The sequence below is a fragment of the Thamnophis elegans genome, chromosome 7 (assembly GCF_009769535.1).
Source record: "Thamnophis elegans isolate rThaEle1 chromosome 7, rThaEle1.pri, whole genome shotgun sequence".
Taxonomy (NCBI): Eukaryota; Metazoa; Chordata; class Lepidosauria; order Squamata; family Colubridae; genus Thamnophis; species Thamnophis elegans.
The window spans coordinates 45,587,235-45,611,705 of NC_045547.1; the positions used below are offsets into that span (position 1 = coordinate 45,587,235).

At 41.1% G+C, this 24,471-nt stretch overlaps 1 protein-coding gene across 1 annotated transcript in view; it reads left to right on the forward strand.

Annotated features, from left to right (window-relative positions):
- Nucleotides 1-661, forward strand: part of KCNC2 (potassium voltage-gated channel subfamily C member 2) — a 60,204-nt gene extending 59,543 nt beyond the window's left edge. The window contains exon 4 of the mRNA XM_032221762.1: nucleotides 552-661. Coding sequence (XP_032077653.1) covers nucleotides 552-661 — 110 coding nt within the window. The remainder of the gene's footprint in view (nucleotides 1-551) is intronic.
- Nucleotides 662-24,471: the final 23,810 nt, after the last annotated feature.

A 24,471-nucleotide genomic window follows, 5' to 3' on the forward strand; every position in this document is an offset into this window, starting at 1 on the left:
GCTTAATAAATGGCCACTTCCTTAACATTTTTCAAAAGGTGGGATTTAGCAATGGTTTTGTCATTTCATTAGGATTGCTGCTTCAATCCCACACTTTTACAATCTGCATTCATTTTTATGTTCAAGTTTTATTTTCTATAATTGCCTTTTCTTTATATTAAAAACAACTTAAGCAACTTCATGAACTTAGTTGCAGATATGAAGTTTTGGGCTGGTGAGGAAAAACACCCAACAATGTGAATGACTTAGACATTAAAGTATTTTTAAAGTATTATAAGGAACTGTTCAGATTGTTGAAAATTCCCAGATTTTTGTACGTTTAGGATTGCTAGGAAAACCGGTGTATTTAAATATGTAACATTCGTTCCATAAAATGCATGTTATATAAAAATGTACAAGGTTGTATTTGAGTACTTGTATTTCTTATACATGGAGATGTACATTTTGTTTTGGTAATAGCACTTGCAGATATAGCTGTACAGTACATATGTTTAATATGAAAATAGATTCATCAAGAAATTAATATCTGATGCTGCTATTATTGGCTACAGTGTTATACAGAATTTATCATGGATTTTTGACTGCTGAAAAAGGGACAATGGAATTTAGCCATACCAAGGACTGTACTGGAAAGAGTTTGCTCCTCCTGAATGGGCCCTGATCATCACCTAACGCCTTGAAGAGATTCTTCTAATTTTCTATGGAAGTCGAGCTTGTTATGAGGATTAAGGACCAATTTTAACAGCTGCTGCCAGCAGATGCAGTTATTAGTCACTATTGATGAGTCAACTGTAAATAAGATGCGTGTGCATGGAATATCAGCTTTAGACGTCTCCACCAAGGGATGCTGCATCCCCATGAAAAAAGACCAGCACAACTCTTTGTGTATTCTCCTTGGTCATTACAACAGGCCACACTGTGGATCATAAAAGGCACACAATTTAACAATAGTGATGTTAGCACATACGTTTCCTCATAGCAACTGTATTTTTGCAAAGTTTGTAACTTAAGAACATTAATGTCATAGGATTTTGCAAGAAGTCTTTGCACTCTCAGTTTGCCGTATCTATATTTTTATGAATCCTAGTGAATGTGCCAAAAGATTATTTAGTTTTGATCTGGATCAGAGATGTGTGAATGTAGGTGAAAGTAGTAAGCTGAAGAAAAAAAATCATAGCCTTGTATAGATGCTTTTTGTTATTGTTTTGATTTACTTCATTGTTACCTCATAGGTATTGAAAGAAATAAAATATGGGCAGTTAAATATATTATAGTTTTTTTATTGAAATGATCACAAAATAATATTAGTATATATAAAGTAGAAAATATAAAATAGATCTTAAAATGTATATTTTGCATAACAGAGAGATTCTTTACTTTTTTGTGATTTTTGTGATAAAATTGTTCTAGTCTATTCAACGTCTATGATGCTTTGTTGCCAGGTATTGTGCGATAACTTATGTTCTCTCCCTACTGTTTAACAAGACCTTCTCCAGAAACTGTTTGTCACCCTATTTTGAATGTAAGAATGTTTCCCACATATGAAACTCTGTATTGTGGACCTTTTTGTGAAGCTGTCAAAAGGTGCATGCAGAAGCCTGGTAGAAGCCAGTGGCCATGTAACTAACCAAAATGGAGAATAAAATGCAAAAGATCTTGGGGAGGACGTTGAAACACAACTCACAAAGTTGTTCCTATTTTCTTTTTTCTGCTGTTTCCTTTTTCTTGTCCCTTCTTTCATTTAAGCAGTATTTGGCCATTCTGATTATAGTGAGTATCTTTTATACAGATTATTTCAGGATGAAATAAGTATCCCATAAAACAAGAGGACAAATGCATGAATGAAGAGAGAGTGCTGTCATGCATCTCTCTTTTAATTACAACCAGTCTGTTACCTCTGAAACAAATTGTGTCCTGCGTCTAAATTATGTTTGAATTCTGTAATCCTATACATATATCAAATACTTAGCAACTAGTTTCAGTAATACTTCATAAGACTGTGGTATTATAATTCTCATAAAATATTTTCATATTCAATACTTAACTATGGAACAACTATCAAAGGGAAAGAAGTTTAGCTTTTCAAGAAATTGTTTACATCCATATATATTTCCTTTTATGTAAGAGGAAGTGTACAGGAATATTACTATCCTTTTGTTGGTAACTACGCATGAAGGAGGAATATAATAACTGTGGCTAACAATGGACATATGATAAGCACTTCCTCTTGTAATACATGCAGACTAAAGCAATGAAGTTTGGAAAGTCCAAACAGCCAAGATCACAGCAGCACAACTAAATTAGCACTTGTTTTGTATATGTGTTTATGTCAAAGATATTTTCAATGGGGAAAGACTTCAAGTGTGCTGCTGTGACACTCACCTTATCTGCTTTGACATATCTCTTGGAAGCCTCTGGCTGACAACCTATATGTCTGCTGTTCAAACATAATATAAAAAGTGACCTGTTAAATTTATTTAGCATTATATCACATTATATATCATTTTTTGTATCTATTTTTTGAAAGTTTAAAAAGTCTCAGGGAAGCAGAATATCAGAAAAGTGCATAGACACTATTTAAATGAAATTTTTGGAATTTCCCGACCAAGGATTGCTCATTCAGATCTTATGTGTGTTGAATAGGAGAAGGTTTTTTTTGCAGATGTATAAGGCTCAAACCCAAAGATGACACAGCAAAATCCAATTGAGTCCAATTGTTTACTTGCTTACACTTAATGGACAGAAACTTGCCAAACTAAAGTTATAACTTTCTAACCTACAAGATATATCTTGAGAAATTCCAGATGTGTCTTTCCTGAACCTCTTTCCTCTCTCCCCCCAGATTGGATTGTACATTCTCTTAATTTGGGATTCTTTTTGATGGAATAAACTCCCTCCTCCTTGGGAAAGCTCTATACTTCCAAAATGCCATTGCTTCTTGCAAGGGAATTGCGCAGCAGATGTCCAAATGAAGTCAGAGATGCTGGCATGAACTTGTAGTTTTTTATAAATAAATATATTTACACCTATATATACAGCAAATAAGACAGGCACATCACTACATCATGATGTAAATCACAGAACACACAGAAGAAAAAAACGGAAGGGGGGAGGGAAACTCACCCTCCACACCCACAGCAACCAATCACAATGCATATTGCCTCATGCAGCAGCCAACATTCTCCTACCAATCAACCATAAATGTGTGTTCTGGCTCACTGCACTGTGAAGTTTCCGCTGTTCGCCCATGAGGCCAATGTTGAGAAAAGACAGGAGACAAATTTTCTCGGGATGGAGCGACCCAGATTGGGGGTCTGAGAGCCCCTTTTATTGAGATAGGACAAAGGCAGGAGGAGCACTAGCATGTGGTTAAAAACAGCCTGTAAAAGTACAATTTCTAATCTACTGCTTCAGGGAAGTTCTGTCTATATGGTCAAATCCTGGGCGTCATTGATAGGGCACATCTCAGAATGTTATGTTATTCACTATCAGGATGTTATGGCTTTCTAGGAGTTTGTTTTCTCCTGTGTGATTCAGCGTGGCTCTGCAGGCCCTAGTATGAACTAGGCCATGGAGGACACACACCTACGCAAGGAACTATATTACAACATTGCACAACCCCACTGTTCAGGTACTAAATTTAAATATCATCCCTCCAATTTATAGCTGAACAGCATTTAAACCAAGTTGTTTCATAAGATCCTTGTGTTTCTATATACACGATTGTCATGAGGTCAGTCAAATTATCTTCCGGTGGACAATAAATTAGATCTATTACATTTTCTTTCATTGCTTCTTTGATAATTACAATATTTTTTTGTCAACGTGTTTGCTTCTGCCTTCTGAATTTTATTCTTTATTTTATTTATTAGACTTATATACCGCTTCATAGGGCTTTCAGCCCTCTCTAAGCAGTTTACAGATTTTTTTTAGCAAATTGAGTCAGCAACTTGCCCTCATAGTCTGGGTCCTCATTTCACCCACCTCGGAAGGATGGAAGGCTGAGTCGACCTTGAGCTGGTGAGATTTGAACTGCTGAACTGCAGATCACAGTCAGGTGAAGTGGCCTGCAGTACTGTACCCTAACCACTGCGACACCTCGGCTCTCACCTACTACCATTTGTATACATGTGTTATTTTCAAATAGTGGTATAGCTCCTTTCACTTCAATATCCAAATCTTTTAACAAATGTATATACCAGTGATGGCAAACCTTTTTTCCCCTCAAGTGCCAAAAGCCCACATGTGCGTGCCATAATCCAATGCCCCCTCGCATGCTCCCCCTGCATGCAAGCACGACCCCGGTTTGGGTGCTAGCAGGTGTCCCTGAAGCCTCCTGGCACCAAAAATGGGGATGGCTTTGGCATCCTGTGCACTATTACTGCCGAGCTCAAGTAACTGCTTTCATGTATGAGCCCACATACACATTGCCCTTTAAGGCAGAGGAAATGGATGAGAAAAACTGATTGTTGCCCGTCTTAATAGCCAAAAGCACTAGAAAGCAATCAGTGGAGCTCTTGCCTGTTGCCATTTTTAAAGCCAAAGGTGCTTAGGAAGTACATGCACACTCAGGAAGGGAAAAGGTCAGATGGAGAAAGGCCTGAAGGAGCGATGGCTGTTGCCCTCCTCTCCTCTTTCTGGAAAACACCCCCCCCTTCCTTCTTGCCCTTCTCTGCAGCTTGCAAATGCACTGCAGCCAATCACCGCCATCTTCCTGGCCACTTTCTCGGCAATTCACACTCAAGGGTGGGAAGAAGAGGCAAGCGGACTTTTTAGGCAGTTATCCTCAAACGGCAGCAGCTGAGAGAGCCCACCTGTCTGGCCACCTCTCCTGCAATGGAATGGGAGGGAGAACTCTCAATCTCTTTCCCAAGTAGCTGAAGGGAGCATGTGATTCATAGTGCTTGGAATATTTCAGCTTAATAGCTTGGAGATGGCTTTGGTGCTCTCTTTTTGGCCTCCCCCACCCCATTGAGTGGGGCAAACTTCTTTGGGGAATGCATGGTGGATCTTAGGTGGGAGACGGCTCGCGTGCCTGCAAAAAGGGCTACCATAGGTTCGCCATCACAGGTATATACCATGTTATCTCTGACCACAACTCTAACATTGCTATGAATTGTGCTTCAGCTGTGGAAATGGCAACTGAAGTCTGTTTTCTAGATTTCCAGCAACTAATCTGTTTGCAAACATTACAACAAATCCTGAAATTGACTTTCTATATTGTACATCAATAGCCCAATCACTGTCTATAACATACTTCAATTCTAATTCATTTGATGGTTGTAAATGCAATTTCAAATCCATGGTTGATCACTCTCACAACTAGGAGCCTAACCCCCATCTCTATCTCTACCTTCTTTCAATTCTGCATTAGGACATGCAGTATTGATATCAAAATGGTGCACCTTATAATTTTACAATGCTGCATATTGAAATGGTCAATTCAGAAGACCCACATAGTAGAAAATGTAAGAATGACAGAAGTGATAAAAGAAACATTAATACATCTGATGAATGAGGAAGTGCAGTTGTTGCTTTTAAATGACAAATAATGCCCCATCTTGGATTTCTTTGTCCAAGACAAAAGAAATACCTTCCCACAGCCTCTTGATCATCTCCCCAGGGAGTGAGCCTGAGATCAGAATATGGAACCCATCAGCTCCAAAACATAGAATAAGGTAAAGATACTTCATGTTTACTAAATAGTGTTTAAAAGTGATTGTATACTGGATTAAATCATTTCTTTTTAGTGGCAATATGAAAGGCTGATTATTTATATAAGAGTATCCTATAATCTAAAAGATCTCAACTACTGAAGTTTGAAAATTGTAAAACAATTATATGCAAAGTTTAAGACTCTTATGTACTTAGGAAAAAATAAGGGGAAAATGGGAGATGGCTAAAAGAAAAAAATGCTGGTACAGGACAGTACAACATCCAAATTATTATTCATATAAGTAATATTTATTGCAATTTACTAGGGTCAAAATGTGTTATTATTTTTTGAAGTTCTAGTGAATAGATACTAAAGGTTGTTTAGTTTCAATCATTACTTTCTTCAAGTAAGGATTTTTTTAAAAAAAATGATGTGACGTATATTATCTGAAGTGAGGATGAATTGATTAACATTGATTTCCTAATAGCTTTCACTGTGAATGCTGTTGTTAGTTCCTAATGCCTATAAAATCACAAAGCATAATATATTATTCCATATTAATTGCTAAGTTTATTATTACAAAACACTACAAACTAAAATATTTCTTTGGATTAGTGGTATTAAAATGTGAGAAATTAACTTTAGCATAAAATTACTGTAACTACTAAGAATGATGAAAAATGGTACAATGAAGAACAATTATCTAATAACCATAATTATTTAATAGAAATAATATGTTCCCTATATATTAGCCTATATATGTTGTTCTAGATTAACATGTTAAATATGGATGGCATGTTTGTGTTCTGTTATAATACCAAATGTATTTTCATAGTTTTGGATGTATACCTGAATCATAGCTGCCCGAAAAGATGGCAACACTAAAAGTAAGAAGATCTCTGGCTCCTAAAAGATAGTGTAGATACAAAACCAAAAACCAGGGACAGTTTTCAATGTTCAGTTTTCCTATCTGTAAAATTAAACTGCCAACTCAAGCTAAAATAAGCCCTACCTCTCTCCAGTAAATTTGTACATGTCCCACATTTGTGTATATGTGTGCATGTGTGTAATTATATATTTCAAAAATTGAATTAGTATTTATTAATTAAATTGCTTGTAAAATAAAATGCTCTGTTTATCTCCTGATGAATTATTTTTCTTCTAGCAGAAGAACAAAAAAACAACCAAACAGGAAGGGCGTGTTTACAAAGGAAAGAAAATTGTGAGTATATGAGCAAAACAGGATGAAGTTTAGGGAAAGAGGTAAAGGAGCAAGAAGGAAATAAAAAACTTAAATGTAAGGAGACAAGCAATCTTTCCCAAGCAACAATATCAGCTGCTATATTTGAAATCTCGCCTATTCCTCTTTCTCCCATTCTTCCAATTTCTTCTATTATTATATGTAAAACAACCCTAATCTAATCAATTCATTAGTAGTTGCTCTGTGTTGGTGTGAAGGGGAAATATGTCTTCTTATCTGATCATTTCAAGTCTCTTTCTTTCATTATGTGAATATACACACAACTTCTTTGTGATTATAATTTTTTTGCTTGAATTCTGTATTTTTATTCTGGAAAATGAAATATGTTAAAGCAGAACTTGCTTCAAACAGTGGAGCATTGGGGAGATATGCGGCTGAGGCATATGCAAAATGATTTGCATAATTGGAAACTATGATGTCTCATTAAAGCTGAATTGGACCCTCTGAGGGTGTCATTTTGTAGTTTTAGCTTTTAATGCTGTATTCAAGATCACATTTAGGCCACAGAGTAGACATGATGTTACAAGAAAATGTATTTTTCCTTAATGAGATAATCAAACATTTGATCCCTGTCTGATAATCTCTACTGGGTATTTCAGGATCCTAGAAGTTTCTTAAAATGCTCAATGTCTTTCTGAAATATATACAGTGAATTATTTTGCAAGTTGACAAATTTGAAAGCAGTAATGCATCCCACACAATCAACAGATCATAGGAGAATGATTTCAAAGCCTTTAGAATATTTTAGCCAATTGTAAAATAAGCTGCTATTGCAAAGATTGTTGTCATTTTAATTACCAAGTATTCAACCACCTAGAATCAGAAACTAAGTGAAGCATCCTGGAATCTAAAAACCAAAACATTTTAGTATTATGATTGTCATTTTGGGATCTGAGTTTTCATATTTCATTTCTTTAAGCTATTTATATATAAAAAAGTTAGCTAAAACAAACTTATAAGTTTATCCTGTGGAACTTCATTCTTTCATTTCTGCCCTGGTGTCATAACAATGGTAATTGAGAGATGACAAAATATATGGTATGGGAGAAGGGGTAGACAAACAAGCCTGAAGAAGGAAGGCAGGCAGATTCTTGAAGAGAAATAGATCAGCTCCCACTGGCTGGCATCATGCTGAAAGGCATGCGAGAAAGTCAGAGGAATAAATGCAACATTTATGTTAAAACTCTGGAACCGTTGTCCTGATATGAGATAGTTAAATCATCATTTAAAGATGTCAATTTAAAATGAATCTTGAGGTATTTGTATGTTAGTAGAATTCATAATTAACTCCAAAAACAAACTGTAGCAAAAATACCCATGTTCTTCCCTCATTTAAAAATTCCAAAATGATATGTATTCTACTATCATTGTTTTATTTATATCAAATTTGAAGACCACCCTTCTCATTCTGGATAGTGGACAATTAAAACAAAACTCTATAAATATATTCCCATAGGAGGCAGTTAAAACAGGAATTAAACATTAAAGGGGAGAGTGGCTTCAAGGTGCTAACCAACATCACTGCATTTTTTCTTTCATATACTCACCACATATAATTTCTTACAAAATATCCACATTCAATATATTACATTATTTTGGACAATTTGTAGGCACTATAAACACGAATACTTCTAAATAGTGTTCGTTAGATTTACATTCTACCTTTCTCTGGATTCTTAAGATGTAATTCATAGCACACTCATCTCAATTTTTTCTCCATAATAACAACCCTGGGTTAATGGTGGTTCTGAGACAGGATAGAACCTAAAGTTACCCAGTGAGTTTCCACAGGGAATAGCGGTCTTTTCAGTCTATTCCAACCTCTTACCTTTTCCAGTGCTAAGAGGCTCCTGACAGCAAACTTAGTAGCAGATACAGATTTGTCTTTTCATACTTTAAACTCCATTTCATGAAGATACATCTGAAATTGGCTCTGGAACATCTGATACATCTGAATAGACCATGAAAGTTTGTACAATATAAACTGCCCCAATCATTTACATAAATAGAAACTAGATTTTTTTCTGCCCCATTGCATTCCCCTAAACAGCTATAATAAAATGCTTCTTTAGAGGTTTTGGAATTAATTTACTCCCTTCTGTCAGCTGCATTATAATGATGGCATTTTCCAATTTACTATGGAAAATAAAAGAATGAAATGTTAATAAGGCATTGCTTTGTAAATCTAAACACAGGTTTTGCCTGCAAGTCCACTGTGGGAAGTTATTATCCAGCCCTCTCTCAGAAAAATGAAATATCCTAGGAAATATTGAAAAGGCAGAATATTTCCCTGGATATGAAAAGAAACATGTTTTAAAAGACAGAATAGCTGCCTGTATCTTCCTGTCCATCCCCACTGTTAATGGGCCATTAAGGCCAAGCTAGTCCACTTTTACATAATAAAGACTTCTCCACTGCAGCTGCAGGGGGAAGGGATTAAGGAACTTTACCCAACTGACCACATGGCAGAGGTGGGATTAAACAAATTATAAGAAGACTAGTAAACCCCACCCCTTTTCTTCTTCTCCACCAACATTGAAGCATGTGATCACCTTTTCTGTTCAGGGCTCAAGCCATGTGGCCCTGTCCAACAATAAAGCATCTTTCCAAGCAGCCTCCATGTCTCCAGTGTCTTTTTCCCCACTTGGAGCCGAACCCAGAAGGACATTTCTTTCATCACCACCAATGAGAGTGTGTTATTGCCTAAGAAGCAATAATAAAAAAGACAGGTATTTCGAGCTTTCAAGCTTTCTGCTTAAACCATGTCAGTAATTTTCAAGCAAAATGTTAGAAATCATATAGGGGTGCCTGGTGGGAATATTTATTTTTATGAAAATTCTTGGGAAAGGGAGGTTCAGCATAACTTAAATATTGATTTTAAAACTGAAAAATTAGCAGTAAAGTGCCTGCATGAGAAAGTATTAATAGATTAAAAATGGTAAGAAACATCTGGTGTCTAAAGACAGAGATGGGCACAACTCTCCTATATAGAAGATGCAACTTAAAACTGTTTTAAAAGCACACACATATATAAGAGATAAATAGCCTGTCTCAAGCATTAATTAACCATATGACAAAAAAACTAAAGAAATTCCAGTGGAATAGAATAGGAATTCTTTGATTCTTTTTGCCAATATTTAACTGAATTACTAATATTAGAACTAAAAGCACAAGAATCTTTGTATAACTATTCTTACATATTCTGAAGAAATAATTGAAAAAATAGCGTATAAAATAACATAATAGGCTTCCTTTCCTTCATAGGAAAATTGGATGCAATTGGTAGAATTATTTTTTATCCATTATTTCCAATGGTAGCTCAAATATATTTTGGATTTTTTAGAAAGAAATTAACACTCCAGCCTAAAATTTTGGACTGAAATATATTCACTCTTAGCTTTCTGACTGGCACTTTATGATATAATGGCAAGAGTGATCAATCTGATTCCATATGGACAAACTTTTACTTTTTTAATACCTCTGAATTTCTGATTTTCTTATACTCTTTCTTTGTGAATTATTTTGTTGATTATTTTCTTTTGTACACTTTAAGATATTTTTGGTCTGGGATAATTCTAGTTATAATGCCGTGCTTTAGTTTTTTGTTTGGTAATTTTTGTACATTATATCAATAAAAATTATAAAGATTCTTCTTTGATCACTTTAAACAAGGTTTTTTTAATTGAAGGGAGAAATTAATAGTCAAATGTCCTCTAAGAGCATAAATAGGGCTCAGTAATCACTTAGGTCAGCAGTGTCAAACTCAATTTCATTGACGGCTGCATCAGGGTTGTTTTTGACCTTGGGGGTCAGGATGGGTGTGGCCAGGGTGGGTGTGGCCAACTTGATGTCACTCGTGTCGGGGTGCCTGTGGTGGCATGAGCTCTCTGCCAGCGGAAACAGGCTCCCGAGCTCCATTTTCGCTGGCAGAAGCACCACAGTCCAGTCCTTTGTTGTTTCCAGGGTGGCCCCCCCAGGCCAGATCTAAGTACCCCATGGGCCAGATCCGGCCCCCGGGCTTTGAGTTTGACATCCCTGGCTTAGGTCTTTCTTTTTCAGAATTAAAGAAAAAAAAATCTGTCAGGGTCTTATTCTTAGTTCAGACACTATAGAAATATATTTGCAGATGCCCATCATCTGCCAATGAATCATCATCTACTGGCAGCTATTTAATCATAATTCTGATTCAGACATAATTTTCCATTGCATGCAATATAGTTAAGCTTCACTGTACCAGAGCAGCGTAATTGGTTTTATTGTGGAATTATCCCAAAATAATTCAGATAAATTAAAACAATAAATGAAGCTGTTTAGATATGAAAAACAACCAGCTTTGATGAGAATATTTTTGAGTCTGGCAATCCATCATCATGTTTTATTTATACATAACGTTTGCTTCATCATTAGACTCTTTTTCAGATGAAGCAAGGGAGAACAGTGGATTGTATATATGCCAATATCTCCAGATTGTGCAGCTGCTTCTGTTTTCAATATCTACAAATTTAACATTGACAGATTTTTGTTTCATCTTTTTTTTGGTACTTATATTTAATGTTTCTTCTTTCAGACAATCACTGAAATTGTAATGATACAAAACTATTTCTAAATAATTTTCTGGCTTGTCAGCAACTTATAATTGGTTCTTCCCATTCCATAGATGAAAGACTGACAGATTTAAGATAGAAGATTTGCAAAGTATTTTCTTTAAAAAAAAACACAATAGTTGTTAGCTTATAGATGCAGGCAACATATAACAGAGTATCAAACATATCACACTGAAACAGATCAATGTGTGGTTGGCCTATTCAGTTAATCAGTATAAGGAAAATGTGTTCACTGGCTGTAGTAATTTGGCAATGAATTATATAATAAAGAGCCTGGCTTCTCCAGTTGCTCTCTAGCCCAAATTTTTTCTTTTTCTTTTTTTTTTTTTTTTACATTTTTAAATACATTTTATTTATTTCATTTTCATTTTCATTTTATACAATCACTTATATACTGTGCGTAACAAAAAAAAACAAAGAGAAAAAAAACAAACAAACAAAAAAAACCCCCAACATAACACTTCAATCCCCCATACACCCTCTCTTCTCCCCCTCCAACTTTCATTTCACCCCTCCAGCATTCCCCTCTTCTACTTCCCTTCCCCCTCAGACATCTCCCCCTCCCTCCATCTCACCCTCTTTACATTCCCTCTCACTCCCTCTTTACTTCTCCCTCCTCTTTCCCTCTTCTCCTCGCTTTGGTGTATCCATCAGTTTTTTTTTTTTTTTTTAAAAAAAGAATAAAAGAGAAAAAGAAAAAAAAAAGGAAAACGAGCCGCAGTATACAAGTGAATTCTTATTGTTCTAAGAATTGAAACTGTAATTCCACCCTCCCCCCTCCCCCCTATAATCCCCCCTCCCTAACCCCCTTACGGCTTCGCAGGTCCCATACCCGGCATAATTCTTTAACAAGCATTTGAGTATAATAAGGCCAGCTAACTTTAAAATTAAAAAAAGAAAAGAAAAGAAAAGCCAAAAAAAAAAAAAAAGAGAATAATAAAAAATACACACACACCTAAAAAGAAAAGGGAAACAGAGAAGGGTCAATAAACCCACTACGTTAACACAGCTTCCCATTATCTGTAAATCTTAAACAATGTAGCTCATTCCAAATTTCAATTATTTTACTACTTGCAGGGTTTCAAACTATATTAGAGCCAGGTAAGTTGATCAATTAGGATTCCCCAACTAAAAGTCTCATTGCTTTGTCTATCTATTCAAACCTTTAATTTCTCTCTTTTTTATCCGAATATCCAAACCTTTCTATAAAACCATTAAACTCAAGTACTTCTTTCATTTTTCATTTCCAACACCTCCCTTTCTATCCTTACCCACCTCCACATGTAAATTTTTTACCTTCCACCCTGCCTTTATCTATGTCCATATATATATTTTATCCGCGTCCATTGCTCCTCCCATATTTACTCCACTTTCCTGAAGACTCTCCGACCAATCTTTCTTGACCTTATATTGAAATAGCAACTCAAACAAATATCAGCTTGCATTCTAGCCCCAAGTAGTCTAATTAAGCTTTCGCTACCCTTCCCTCTCCCACGCGCCTCCCAACTCCATTCGTCCCAGACCACAACTCAGAAAGATCGCAATCTCCGCTCTCCTCGCCTAAGAAAATAATTCATGCGCAATTTGAGTTAGAATTCAGACAAATCTTATATACAATATGTGTCCACAATCAGCAACGCTTCTTTCAGTCTCCATGTCTCATCATCAATACACCACTTTTCCATTTTATCCCAGACGGAGATCATAAAGCTTTAAGAACATCGCTTAGTCTTTATTCTTTAGTCTTCTGCCCTTCCGGAAGAGGAAAGCAACACCCTCCGCCTTGTAGCCACGTGTCTCGCTGTTTGTCTTCTCCTTCTCCTTGTCTCTCTCCAGGTCCGGATGAATCAGGAAGTCCCGCCTTCAGGATCTCGTAGTAAAATTCTCGGGCTTCACAGGCAGAGTTAATGCGGTGTTTTTGGTTGCCAAATATAACTGTAATACCAGCTGGGACTTCCCATTTGTATGGAATCTGAGAATTTCTGAGTTCTTCGGTTAAGAAAGCGTACTCTTTCCTTGTTCTTAATAATTGAAATGGTATCTCTTTAAAAACAATCAAGTCCTGTCCGTCAATTCTCAACCTCTTGCTGTAAAGCCTCTGTATTATCTCATTTCTGGATTCCCTTGTGGTAAAGTATATTATTATGTCCCTCGGAAGCTGTCGCTGTTTTGCTACCCAGGAATTCTGGCGGTAAATTCTTTGAATCTGCCAATCAAAGTTAAATCCCAGACTTCCCACCAAGCGGCTGAAAGCCTCAAAGAAGATCTGTTTCAAATTCTCCTGTTGGTTTTCACGCAGTCCTCTAACCCTTATTGCAAAGGCAGTCTTATTGTAATTTATCATGACAAGTTGTTTTTGAGCAATTTCCATTTCCTGTTGTAACGTTTGAATTTTGGATATCAAATTAAGGTTAGTTTCTTCCAAAAGTTCCAATTTGTCCTCCGCTTCAGCAATATAATCTGTCATGACTGTCATTACTCCGATCATATCCTTCTTTGCCTGAGCAATTTTAGCATCAAATTGATCATATAAATCCGATATCAGTTGATTAATTTCCTGTCTGAAGTCATTAAGCGTTTTGAGAAGAAATTCTTGTGTTAACAAATCTCCCGTGGAGGGTGTGGGAGGCAAGGGTAGCGGCTTCATAGCAGTTTTTAGAGATATGTTATTAAGGAAGCGCTTCTGTTTAGATTTGGGAGCCATTCCAAAGTAGAAATAAAAGACAAGCAATCAAGCGAGCCAAAAATCAAAGTCTCTGCTCCCCTCAGTTAATCTTTTAGCAATTAGTACAGAGAAGCCTTCAGGAGGGTAGGGCTGGCTAAGTACGTCACATCAAACACAAAAACTACGAGATCGCCATCTTGTGACGCAGCTAAAAAAGGAAGGGAGCCTTTTGCGAAATTGAAGCTGGTATTTTAGATAGTAATAAAAGAAATTCCTCAGGAATGGTCCCCGCCCGGATTGACTTTTAAATAGCTTAGCTTTGTCCTGGGGGGGGGGGGCAATCTGCCTAGGCTGCAAAAAAGGCAGCGCGGAAAACTGGCCGGAGTAAAGGCTCAGCTAATGTTGAACCTCTTCTCCATTCACAGCAAAAAAAAAGCTATGAATTACAAAGAGATCCTAACGACTGACCTTCTCCCTGCCCCTTTCTGCCAGAAAGGGGAGATATCTATAGATCTTATAAGATATACGAACCAGAGTCCTGGCAGGAGCTTCGTTGAGCTCCCGACGGCGGCAGGCTCCACCCCCCGAAGCCCTCCCCAAATTTTTTCTTGAAGAACTGAGCAGGCAGAACATGGCAACTTCCCCATTGTTAATTGAGTTCAGATTATACAACTGACCAGGGATGGCTACTTACCCAAATAAATGGTGAAAGTGGGACTACATTGGGTCAAAACTTTGTCTTCCTAACACCACATTTGATCGACTTTAGGTATTCATATAATACACTGACCTCCATCTCTGAATAAATTAAGGATGTCATGCCATGTGAGCATAGTTTAGATCAGGGGTAGTTTTATACCTACCGCCCACTTTTGTATCTCTGTTAGTAGTAAAATTTTCTAACCGCCCACCGGTTCCACAGTAATGGTGATTTATAAAGTAGGGAAGTAACTTTATAAAATTTATAAAGCAGAGTTACAGCAAACCCCTACCACCAACCATGAAAGTTGGAATGCCCACTAGTGAGCAGTAGGGACCAGGTTGACTACCACTGGTCTAGATAATGTTAAAGAAGGTCAGAAGTTCAGATATTTATAACAGTGCTCTTAATGATATATGAGAAAGCACTTATGTCAGAGCAGCTACGTAACGTATTGTCTTAATACCAGGACCTGCTCTAACGGGAGGGCATTGCTGAATTTATTTTAGGTCATTGAAGCCTAAATTTAAACTATATTTTCTGAAAATGTTGTCTCATTTTCCCCTTTCATACTGACCCTTCTCATATTTCTCAAAAGAAGGTAATCTACTGGAATAATGAAGATCAACAGTTACTAGCAGCTCTGCTTAGAAATACTTTCATTAATATTTTCATCATTTACAGAGTTAGCAAAGAATTATGTGCATTTTAAGGGCAATCCAACAATATATCAAATACTGTATAAATTAATATCAGAAAAACTAGAAGAATATACATGGGGAATTTTAGGTAGGGTACACCAGCAGATTTTAAAGGAAGGGCTGTGACTAATCCTTTTATTGTAATCTTTACTTCTGTGTAACAAGTTCAAGTGTGACATGTTATCACTTGAAGGAAGTTGTTGGTAACCTAGCAACAATATATAGCAGAAAATTTATAGGATATATTGGACTTTGTAAGTGAAGCAGCTTATTTGAGGGAAAATTTCTGTATTTTTGCATTTGAAATAGAGGGTGAAAAGATTATGGCTTACCAATATTACAAGACAGCTTGTAGTATATACAAATAAAGATGACATGCAAAAATGGTGGATTTTCACTTTCCTTTGCCAGATTAGTAGGAATGGTAAAAGTTGTAAACAAAAACTCAGAGAGAAGTATCACAGATCCAAGGAATCAGAAATTCTGAATAATAGCCATGTTTTTGGACCAAGAATCTCTCTTGCTTTTTCAACGGCATCCAAAAAACTGTCCTGCTAACAAGGGCAGTGATATGATCAACATTCAGTTTGATATGATAATTCTACAAATATTTAATATTAATAAAAGTTTCAAAACTTAATACAATTTGCAAGCATGTTTGGGAGATATTATGTGGTTGTTTGCTGCCTTAGGCTTTTGGGCTATGCAGAGCTGTACAAAACAGCCAACTGCCTGGAGAGTTGTAGGATCCCAGCAATGGTTCAGCATAGATTCCTATCTTTTCTAATCAATGGTCTTTGTAAGCATCTTCGGGTTTTTTTGGTACATCTTTCTAGCTTTTTTTAGGAAAACAATTACATGAAGAAAGCTACAATTCCTGCTAATTGTTCTTTCCTTTTACATAAACATAACCGCATCTATAATGTGCACAGCTATATCTTGTGTTGTTAATCGTTATATTGTTATAATATATGCAATCTACTCTTTTTCTCCAATGTAATAATAGTTCTTTCAAGTGTATCTCTATTGTCCGTATTTATGGAAACTTCAAATGTTTCCTAAAAGATTTAATCAGAGCATACAATTAGTGTGCAAAAGTTAACATACGTAGTTGTATTAGGTTCTTAGAAAAATAGGTAGTTTTCAGAGTGAGGTGTGGGAGGAGTAACAGCTGGGTATTAACCAAGCCCTTTTGCCCTGGAGTCTGAGGATAATCTTTTGAAGCCACACCTCTGATCCTCCTCTTGCTCTCCCAGATTAACCTCAGACTCCAGCCCAGAAGGAGTGTTTTCTGACTCTCCCTCACTTTGGAAATCTAGAGGTTTTTCTAGTGTAGGTTTTTTTCTCTAGCATTTTTTTCCTCTCACCAAGAAGCATCCAGCGCTGCATCTCTCCTCCAATGTGTTCAGCGCTGCTAGCGAAGGCCTTGCTGCCATGTTAGCACGCGCATGCTCCCCAAGCGGCTGGACGGTGGCGTAAGAGGGAGGAAGCCTCCGCACTGATCGGAGTGTGTGGAGAGGCCTTCGCTCTTCAGCCGCCCGATTAGGACTCCGGAGGACCGGGGATCCACAGAGGATCGCCCCAGCGCTCTCCAGCTTCAGAGAGGCTCGGGTCGCAGGCTGGCAGCCGCCATTTTGAAAGGAGCACATGGCTGAGCGCGTGATCGGCAATCATCTACGGTAGCCGGGAGCGCTCAAGAAGCACTGAGGAGGCCGGAAGAGGCCTAGAGCGGCCCCCACTCTGCCGGTGGATCCGCAGAGGGTACTGAATTCAGTGTAGGCCGGCACTTGAGCTGCGGATCGGCGGCTGGAAGAAGAAGAAGCAGCTGAGCCAGCAGAGACAGGAGAGATGAGCGGGAAAAGGAGTACGTGCAGGGCAGACGCGGCGAGGAGCGGGGGTGCTGGGCAGAAATCCCTAGGGGACCCAGATCCAGCTGAAGGGACCTCCAGGGGAGCTTCCCAGGCCACCAGAGGGAGGTCTCCCACCAGGAAGGACACCCCCAGGGCATCCACTAAGGAGACTCGCCCTAAAGGAGACAGAGCTACCAGGGCCTCATCTAGGAGATTTAGGGCGACCATCAGCCCATTGCCTTCTAGGTCACGCTCCCCCCGCAGGCTCCCTGCACTGGCAGAGGCCCAGGCGTCCCCTCCTGGCTCCCCCAGGAGCTCAGGCAGAAGGCATAGCTCCATTTTGCCCCCCTTTCACCTGCTCATTCCTCTGAAATGAAGGGGGATCCCTTTGGTCGCAGGGTTTCCAGCCCAGCTAGACCCAGGCTGGCACCAGGTTCATCAGAGGCAAGGGATCACCTGCAACCTCCAGAGCTCCACCCTGCCCTCCCAGAGCTACCTGAGAGTTTCCAGGAGGTTTTAGCCAGGGCCTTAGCTCAAGTGATGGCTGCTGGGATGCAGCACCAACCCCAGGCCTCACAACAGGGATCATCCCGGGAACAGCCCAGAGATCATCAGACTCTTCCCAGAGCCTCTGTGGCCAGAGAGCACAGGTCCCCTTCTCCCTCCACTGCCAGTGAAGCCTCAGATTTAGAAGAAGGGGAGCTGAAAGATGTGGGGTTCTCTGAGGATGAGGATGCTCAGTCTACAGAGGCCCCCAACATCACGGGCCTGTTTCCCTCCTCCTCATTTAGCTCCCTACTCCGTAAGGCCAGGGACACAGCGGACCTGGATCCCCCTCCAGAACCCAGGCCGACCACTGCCACACCTAGCACCAGTAAGGGGAGGAAAAAGGGCCCCTTTCATAGACGCCCGGTAAAAAAGGAGGAGATTCCAACTCCAGAGATGTTCATGGAGGTCCTAAAATCTCAGTGGGTTAAACCAGGGTCCTTCCCCAATCCGGGGGGCAATGAGCGGAGGTTCTATAACCTCAACCACACCTTTGACTAGGCACTCCAGCTCCCAGAGGTGGACAACCCGATCGCCACTCTAGCCTCATCCTCATCCGTGGTGATGGGAGACATTGCAAACTGTCTTAAGCCAGAGGATTAGAGGGCGGAAACCGTGATACGTAAAACATTTCAGGCAATAACCTGGGCCATTAGGGCGGCCGCTTCTGCTTCCCTTTTTAACAGATCCACGGTGTTGTGGCTGGAAGAGCTGAGAGACAGAACACCGGCCACGGAGGTGCGACTGCTGCAAGCAATTTCGAAGATGCTGGCAGCCATGCAATTCTCTGTGGACGCCACCCTGGATGCAGTTAAGTATGCGTCCCGAGCTTTATCTTCCTCTGTAGCATCCAGGCGCTTACTTTGGTTGCGCCACTGGCAGGCGGAGTCCCGAGCCAAATGGCACCTTGCAGGAGCAGACTACATCGGGGACAAGGTGTTCGGCACCTTGCTGGACCCGCTTCTGGTGGAGGGCAAAAACAAGAAGAAGGTCCTCCCAGCCACGACCAGATGGTCGGATAACTGACACGCCCCCTACCCCAGGAGAACATCCTCCGCCAGCCTGATTTGGAGGCTCAATCTCACAGGTACCAACCCCCCAGGTTCCACAGACAGGGGAACAGGCAGTTTTTTAGGGACAAATTCAGGGGTCAGCAGCAGGGCAAGTGGCCCTTTCGAGGAGGCGGCGGTCGCCCATTCCGCAGGTTCAAGTGATCCAGCCACGGATCACCCTATTGGCGGTCACCTCACCCTTTTCGCGGATGCCTGGGAACACATCACCTCTGACGAGTGGGTCCTCCAGACGGTTAAGCTCGGGTTACACCTGGAGTTCCACTCACAACCCCCTAACAGGTTCCGCACCTTCACCTCCTCTGCTGATCCAGCCAAACAGACCCTTAAGGCTAAGGCCATCAAACACCTTCTGGATATCAAGGCCATTGAAGAAGTCCCAGAAGGGGGAGAGAGGTTCCGGTTTCTATTCTAACCTGTTTCTGGTCCCCAAGAGCTCAGGAGGGTGGAGAGCTATCCTGGATCTTAAACAACTCAATTCCAGGGTATTCTACCATAGATTCAAGATGACTTCCTTGAAATCCATCTTGGAAGGCATCCGACAGGGCAACTTCATGGCCTCCATTGACCTTACGGAGGCCTACCTCCACATGAGCATTGCCCTGGAACATCGCAGGTTCTTTAGGTTCTCCCATGAGGGAAATCACTTCCAATGTAGGGCCCTTCCCTTCGGGCTGGCCTCAGCCCCCAGGACCTTTACCAAGGTGCTGGCTGCAGCCGCAGGTCACCTGCGTTTCCTACCAGTCCGTCTATTTTGCTATCTAGATGACATCTTAGTCCTAGCCAGGTCCCCAGCCATGGCCAGACAGGATCTAGGCACCACCATTGACATCCTCAGATCCCTGGGGTTCTCTATCAACCTAGAGAAGAGCCAGCTGGTTCCATCTACCAGGCTCCAACACCTCGGTTCTATTATAGATTCAGTGTCTGGGGAGGTGTTCCTCCCCCCAGGAGTGAAAGGACAGCATTGTGCAGCTGATTCATGAAGTTCGTAAATTACGCTCTGTCCCTGTAGTTCTTCTTTCCAGGCTCCTTGGAAAATTCATTTCTTATATAGGGATCATGCCATGGGCTCACCTACATGCCAGGGAGCTGCAGTGGTTCCTGCTTCCATACCAGAAGGCGGGGACGAGCGACGGCAGATTCAAGATCCGAGTGTCGCCCCAAGTGCTGCTCTCATTCCGTTGGTGGCTGACCCCAGCACTGAGCAAGGGATCCCTCTTCAAGGAGCCAGCGAGGAAGATATTCACGACGGACGCGAGCCTGTTTCGCTGGGGAGCCCACCTGGAAGCTCAGATAGCCCAGGGCTGCTGGACTTCAACAGATCTGCGCAACAACATCAACTGGTTGGAGCTCAGAGCCATCCACCTGGCCCTATGACACTTCAAGACCACAGTTACCGGTCACCACATCCTGGTCCTGATGGACAACGTGGCAGCCAAGGCCCATGTGAACAGGCAAGGGGGCACTCACTCCAAGGCCCTTCGCAACGAGGCTCTCCGATTAGGCAACTGGGCAGAGAGACATCTCCAGTTCATCAGAGCGGAACACATCTCCGGGATGGAGAACCAGCAAGCAGATTGGCTCAGCAGGGAGACGGTCGACAACGGAGAGTGGCAGCTCCACCCCAGGGTCTTCCAGCGGATCTGCGAAAGGTTTGGACAACCAACGGTGGATCTCTTCGCAACTCCAGCGAATGCCCAGCTGCCGAACTTCATAGTGAGGTTCCCCTTCAGAGGAGCCATGGACACGGACGCCCTCTGCTGCAGATGGCCACCAGATCTACTTTACGCATTTCCCCCCCTTCCCCTCATTCCCGGGTTCTGAGGAGGCTCGTGTCAGAGGGGGCAGAGATGATTCTAGTGGCTCCCTTCTGGCCACGCCACCCCTGGCTAGCAGACCTGTTGGAGCTGTCCTCAGCTCCCCATTGGAGGATCCCCCTGGGGGTGGTGTCTTTACATCAGGATCCAGAGTGGCTCCATCTGACCACCTGGCGATTGAGCGGGAGCAGCTAAGAGAGGCCCAATTTTCCTCCAAGGTCATTAGGACCGTTGAGGCGTCCAGGAGGCAATCTACCACCCGCATTTACAACGCCTCCTGGGTGGCCTTTGCTGACTGGTGTAAAGCAAGGGACATTCAGCCTGCCTCGGCCTCGGTACCTCAGGTCCTGGACTTCCTGCAGGAAGGTCTAGAGAAGGGACTCACCCCCAGCACTCTTAGGACACAGGTCTCGGCCCTTTCCACCATTCTGGGGGGTGGGGGTGGGGGTGGACACTCCACCCTTATCCCAACATCCGGTCCTCAGGCGCTTCCTCAAGGGAGCGGCGAATCTGAAACCCCCAGCGGTCCATCGATTCCCTTCCTGGGACCGTACGAACCCTTGAAGGATGTTTCCCTTCAATTTCTGACCCTTAAGGTCATCTTCCTGGTCGCCATCACCTCGGCCAGGAGAGTTTCTGAGATCAACACTCTCTCCAGCAGAGCGGACTCTGCACATTCCTAGAGAACTGGGTAATCCTCAGATTGGACCCCGCGTTCATGCCCAAGGTCAATTCCCCCTTCCATAGGGCTCTAGAGATAGTTCTGCCGGACTTCTGTCCACAGCCCTCCAGGGATAGGGAAAGATCTTGGCACAGGTTGGACGTCAGAAGAGCCTTGCACATTTACCTTAAGCGCACGGCTCCCTTTAGGCGTTCAGAAGCCTTCTTCGTGTCATATCAACCTTCCACCAGAGGCGCTAAGGTTTCCCCGGCCACCATCAGCAGGTGGATCAGGGTGGCCATTTCACAGGCCTACGAGGCACGGGGAATTCAGGTTCCAGAGGCCATCACCGCACACTCCACCAGAAGTGCGGCCACCTCAGCAGCCTGGGCCACCCAGGCTCCCATAGAGGAGATCTGCTGGGCCGCCGCCTGGGCGTCTCCTTCACCATTCATTAGACTTTACCGCCTAGATGCCTCCGCCTCCACGGAGGCAGCCTTCGGTAGGAGGGTTCTGCAGGGAGTCCTAGACTCTTGAGGGGCTCAGGCCCAATGATCCCTCCCTAGGACATCTAGCTTTGGTATGTCCCAGCTGGTACTCCTCCCACACCTCACTCTGGAAACTGGCAGTTGGTCTTACCTGAACTGTATGTTTCAGAGAAGGTGTGGGAGGAGTCACTCCCCCCCCTGTTTAGGGCGCCCCACGCCAGGGGCCCGAGTTAGCTCAGTGGTCATTCAGGGTCAATAGGAAGGATATGTGCTTGCGCTGTTCTGTTGTTCTTTCCTTCCAGGGCTCTGCTATGACCATCGGTTAATCTGGGAGAGCAAGAGGAGGATCAGAGGCGTGGCTTCAAAAGTTTATCCTCAGACTCCAAGGCAAAAGGGCTTAGTTAATGCCTAGCTGTTACTCCTCCCACACCTTCTCTGAAACATACAGTTCAGTTAAGACCAACTGCCATTTTATACCTTTAATACTGAATGTGAAAGAACTGATTCTGGCTAATAAAGAAGCAAAGGCTCTTTATCAGTTTATCATTCAAAAAGAAAAGCAGGGGCTTGAAGAAGCAGAATGAAAAGTTTTTTAAAAACCTTATATCTCTTCCATCATCTCCAACATTTTCACAAAGCCAGATTCACTTGTGAGATAATCAGTTGATACAAAATTCTGTGTTCTAGATTCACAGCATTGTGATATTCCCAGAATATTATTTTTCTTTTCATGAATATATCATTTCCTATTATAGCTCATTGTTTTCCTGCAAACTGGTGAATTGGCAATGCCTCACATTCATTAATTATTCTTAGAAAATTCTGTTTTATTATATAGAAACAATAGCAGAGGATTATTGAATATCCATACAGATTGAAAGTAGAGGTTACGTAGCCACCCTGTGTACAGCCACCCTGGGCCTTGCTGCTTAATGGATTCAACTATCACAGGAAACTCTCTTCAAAACATAAAGGAACCATAGTTATAACCATAGATGCAAACTAAACATTGCCATCTACTAGCTGAATAATTCTATAGTTATTGCAATAGAAAATACATTACAGCATGTATTTCAACAATTACATTAGGAGACATTATTAAAAAATAAAAGGACAGAAGTGGTTCCAAATAATTGCAAGCATTCCTTCTGAAAAGCACAGATGCTTTGAAGCTTAGCCTAAAGATTGGCTGTTGTTAGAGAGATGCTCTTTGCTTACTAAATATATAAGCAGTTCTTCCAGTACTATTTCCCCTCTTTCCCTGTTATAACCTTTTATTCTATCACATGTCTTCCCTGTATGCTGTAGTACTTTTACTCTAGGGTGGCTCAGTGACTGAGATGCAGAGCTTGTTGATCAGAAAGGTCAGCAGTTCAAATCCCTAGAGCTGTGTAATGGAGTGAGCTCCTGTTACTTTTCCAAGCTTCTGCCAACCTAGCAGTTCAAAAGCACGTAAAAATGCGAATCGAAAAATAGGGACCACTTTTGGTGGGAAGGTAACAGTGTTCTGTGTGCCTTCGGCATTTAGTCATGCCGGCCATATGACCACAGAGACGTCTTTGGACAGCACTGGCTCTTCAGCTTTGAAACGGAGATGAACACTGCCCTCTAGAGTCGGAAACAACTAGCACATATGTGCGAGGGGGACCTTTACCATTCCCTTTTACTTTTACCCTACCTCCCTCTTTCCTTCCTTTCATGTTTAGCTATTTCTGTTGCAAATAATGAGGAGTGTGTGTGAGTGTGTATTTGTACATGTATGTTTGTGCAAATGGTTTCAATGTGTGTCAGAGAATGTTGGATGGATGTAGACAGTGATCAATTTGTGTTTTACATGCAGTTTTAATATGACTAATCAAGTAATATAAAAGTACATTATATAGATCCTGGCTGTATCAATTTTGTTTCAGTGTGGCTGCTGCCATTGACATGGACATGAGCATGTGTCACCTGTATAAATGTACTGAACAAAGATTTCTTGATAGACATGTACATGTATATGTATTGCTACCTTTTGGAGGATTATTTTAAATTTCCTGTCATCTTCCTTCAGATTATGCAGTTCTTCTTCCCAAATGCCAAAGAGATATTATGAGATAGAAATCTGTGTTCTTTGTTACAAACAAAATGGTTCAGTCTATTTCTGGCTTGCAGATGTCAAGCAGTCAAAATCAATACATCTTACCATCCATAAGCACACATCACGAAATCACCCAAATATGTTCTCTCATCTGATTCTTATCAGTTTCAGTCTGGAGAGGGAGATGTTTTTATAACACAACCTGCTCACAGAGAAAACAATTTTCTAGGAAACGTAACTGTTGCCATCTGCCACTAACTCCTGCTTGGCCAGATAGTATAGGATGGGTCTAATTAGACCGCTTCCCTTTGCTTTGTAAACATGAGTTTACATTTTTTATACAGTTTTGAAGAGCTGACTGAAAGGAAC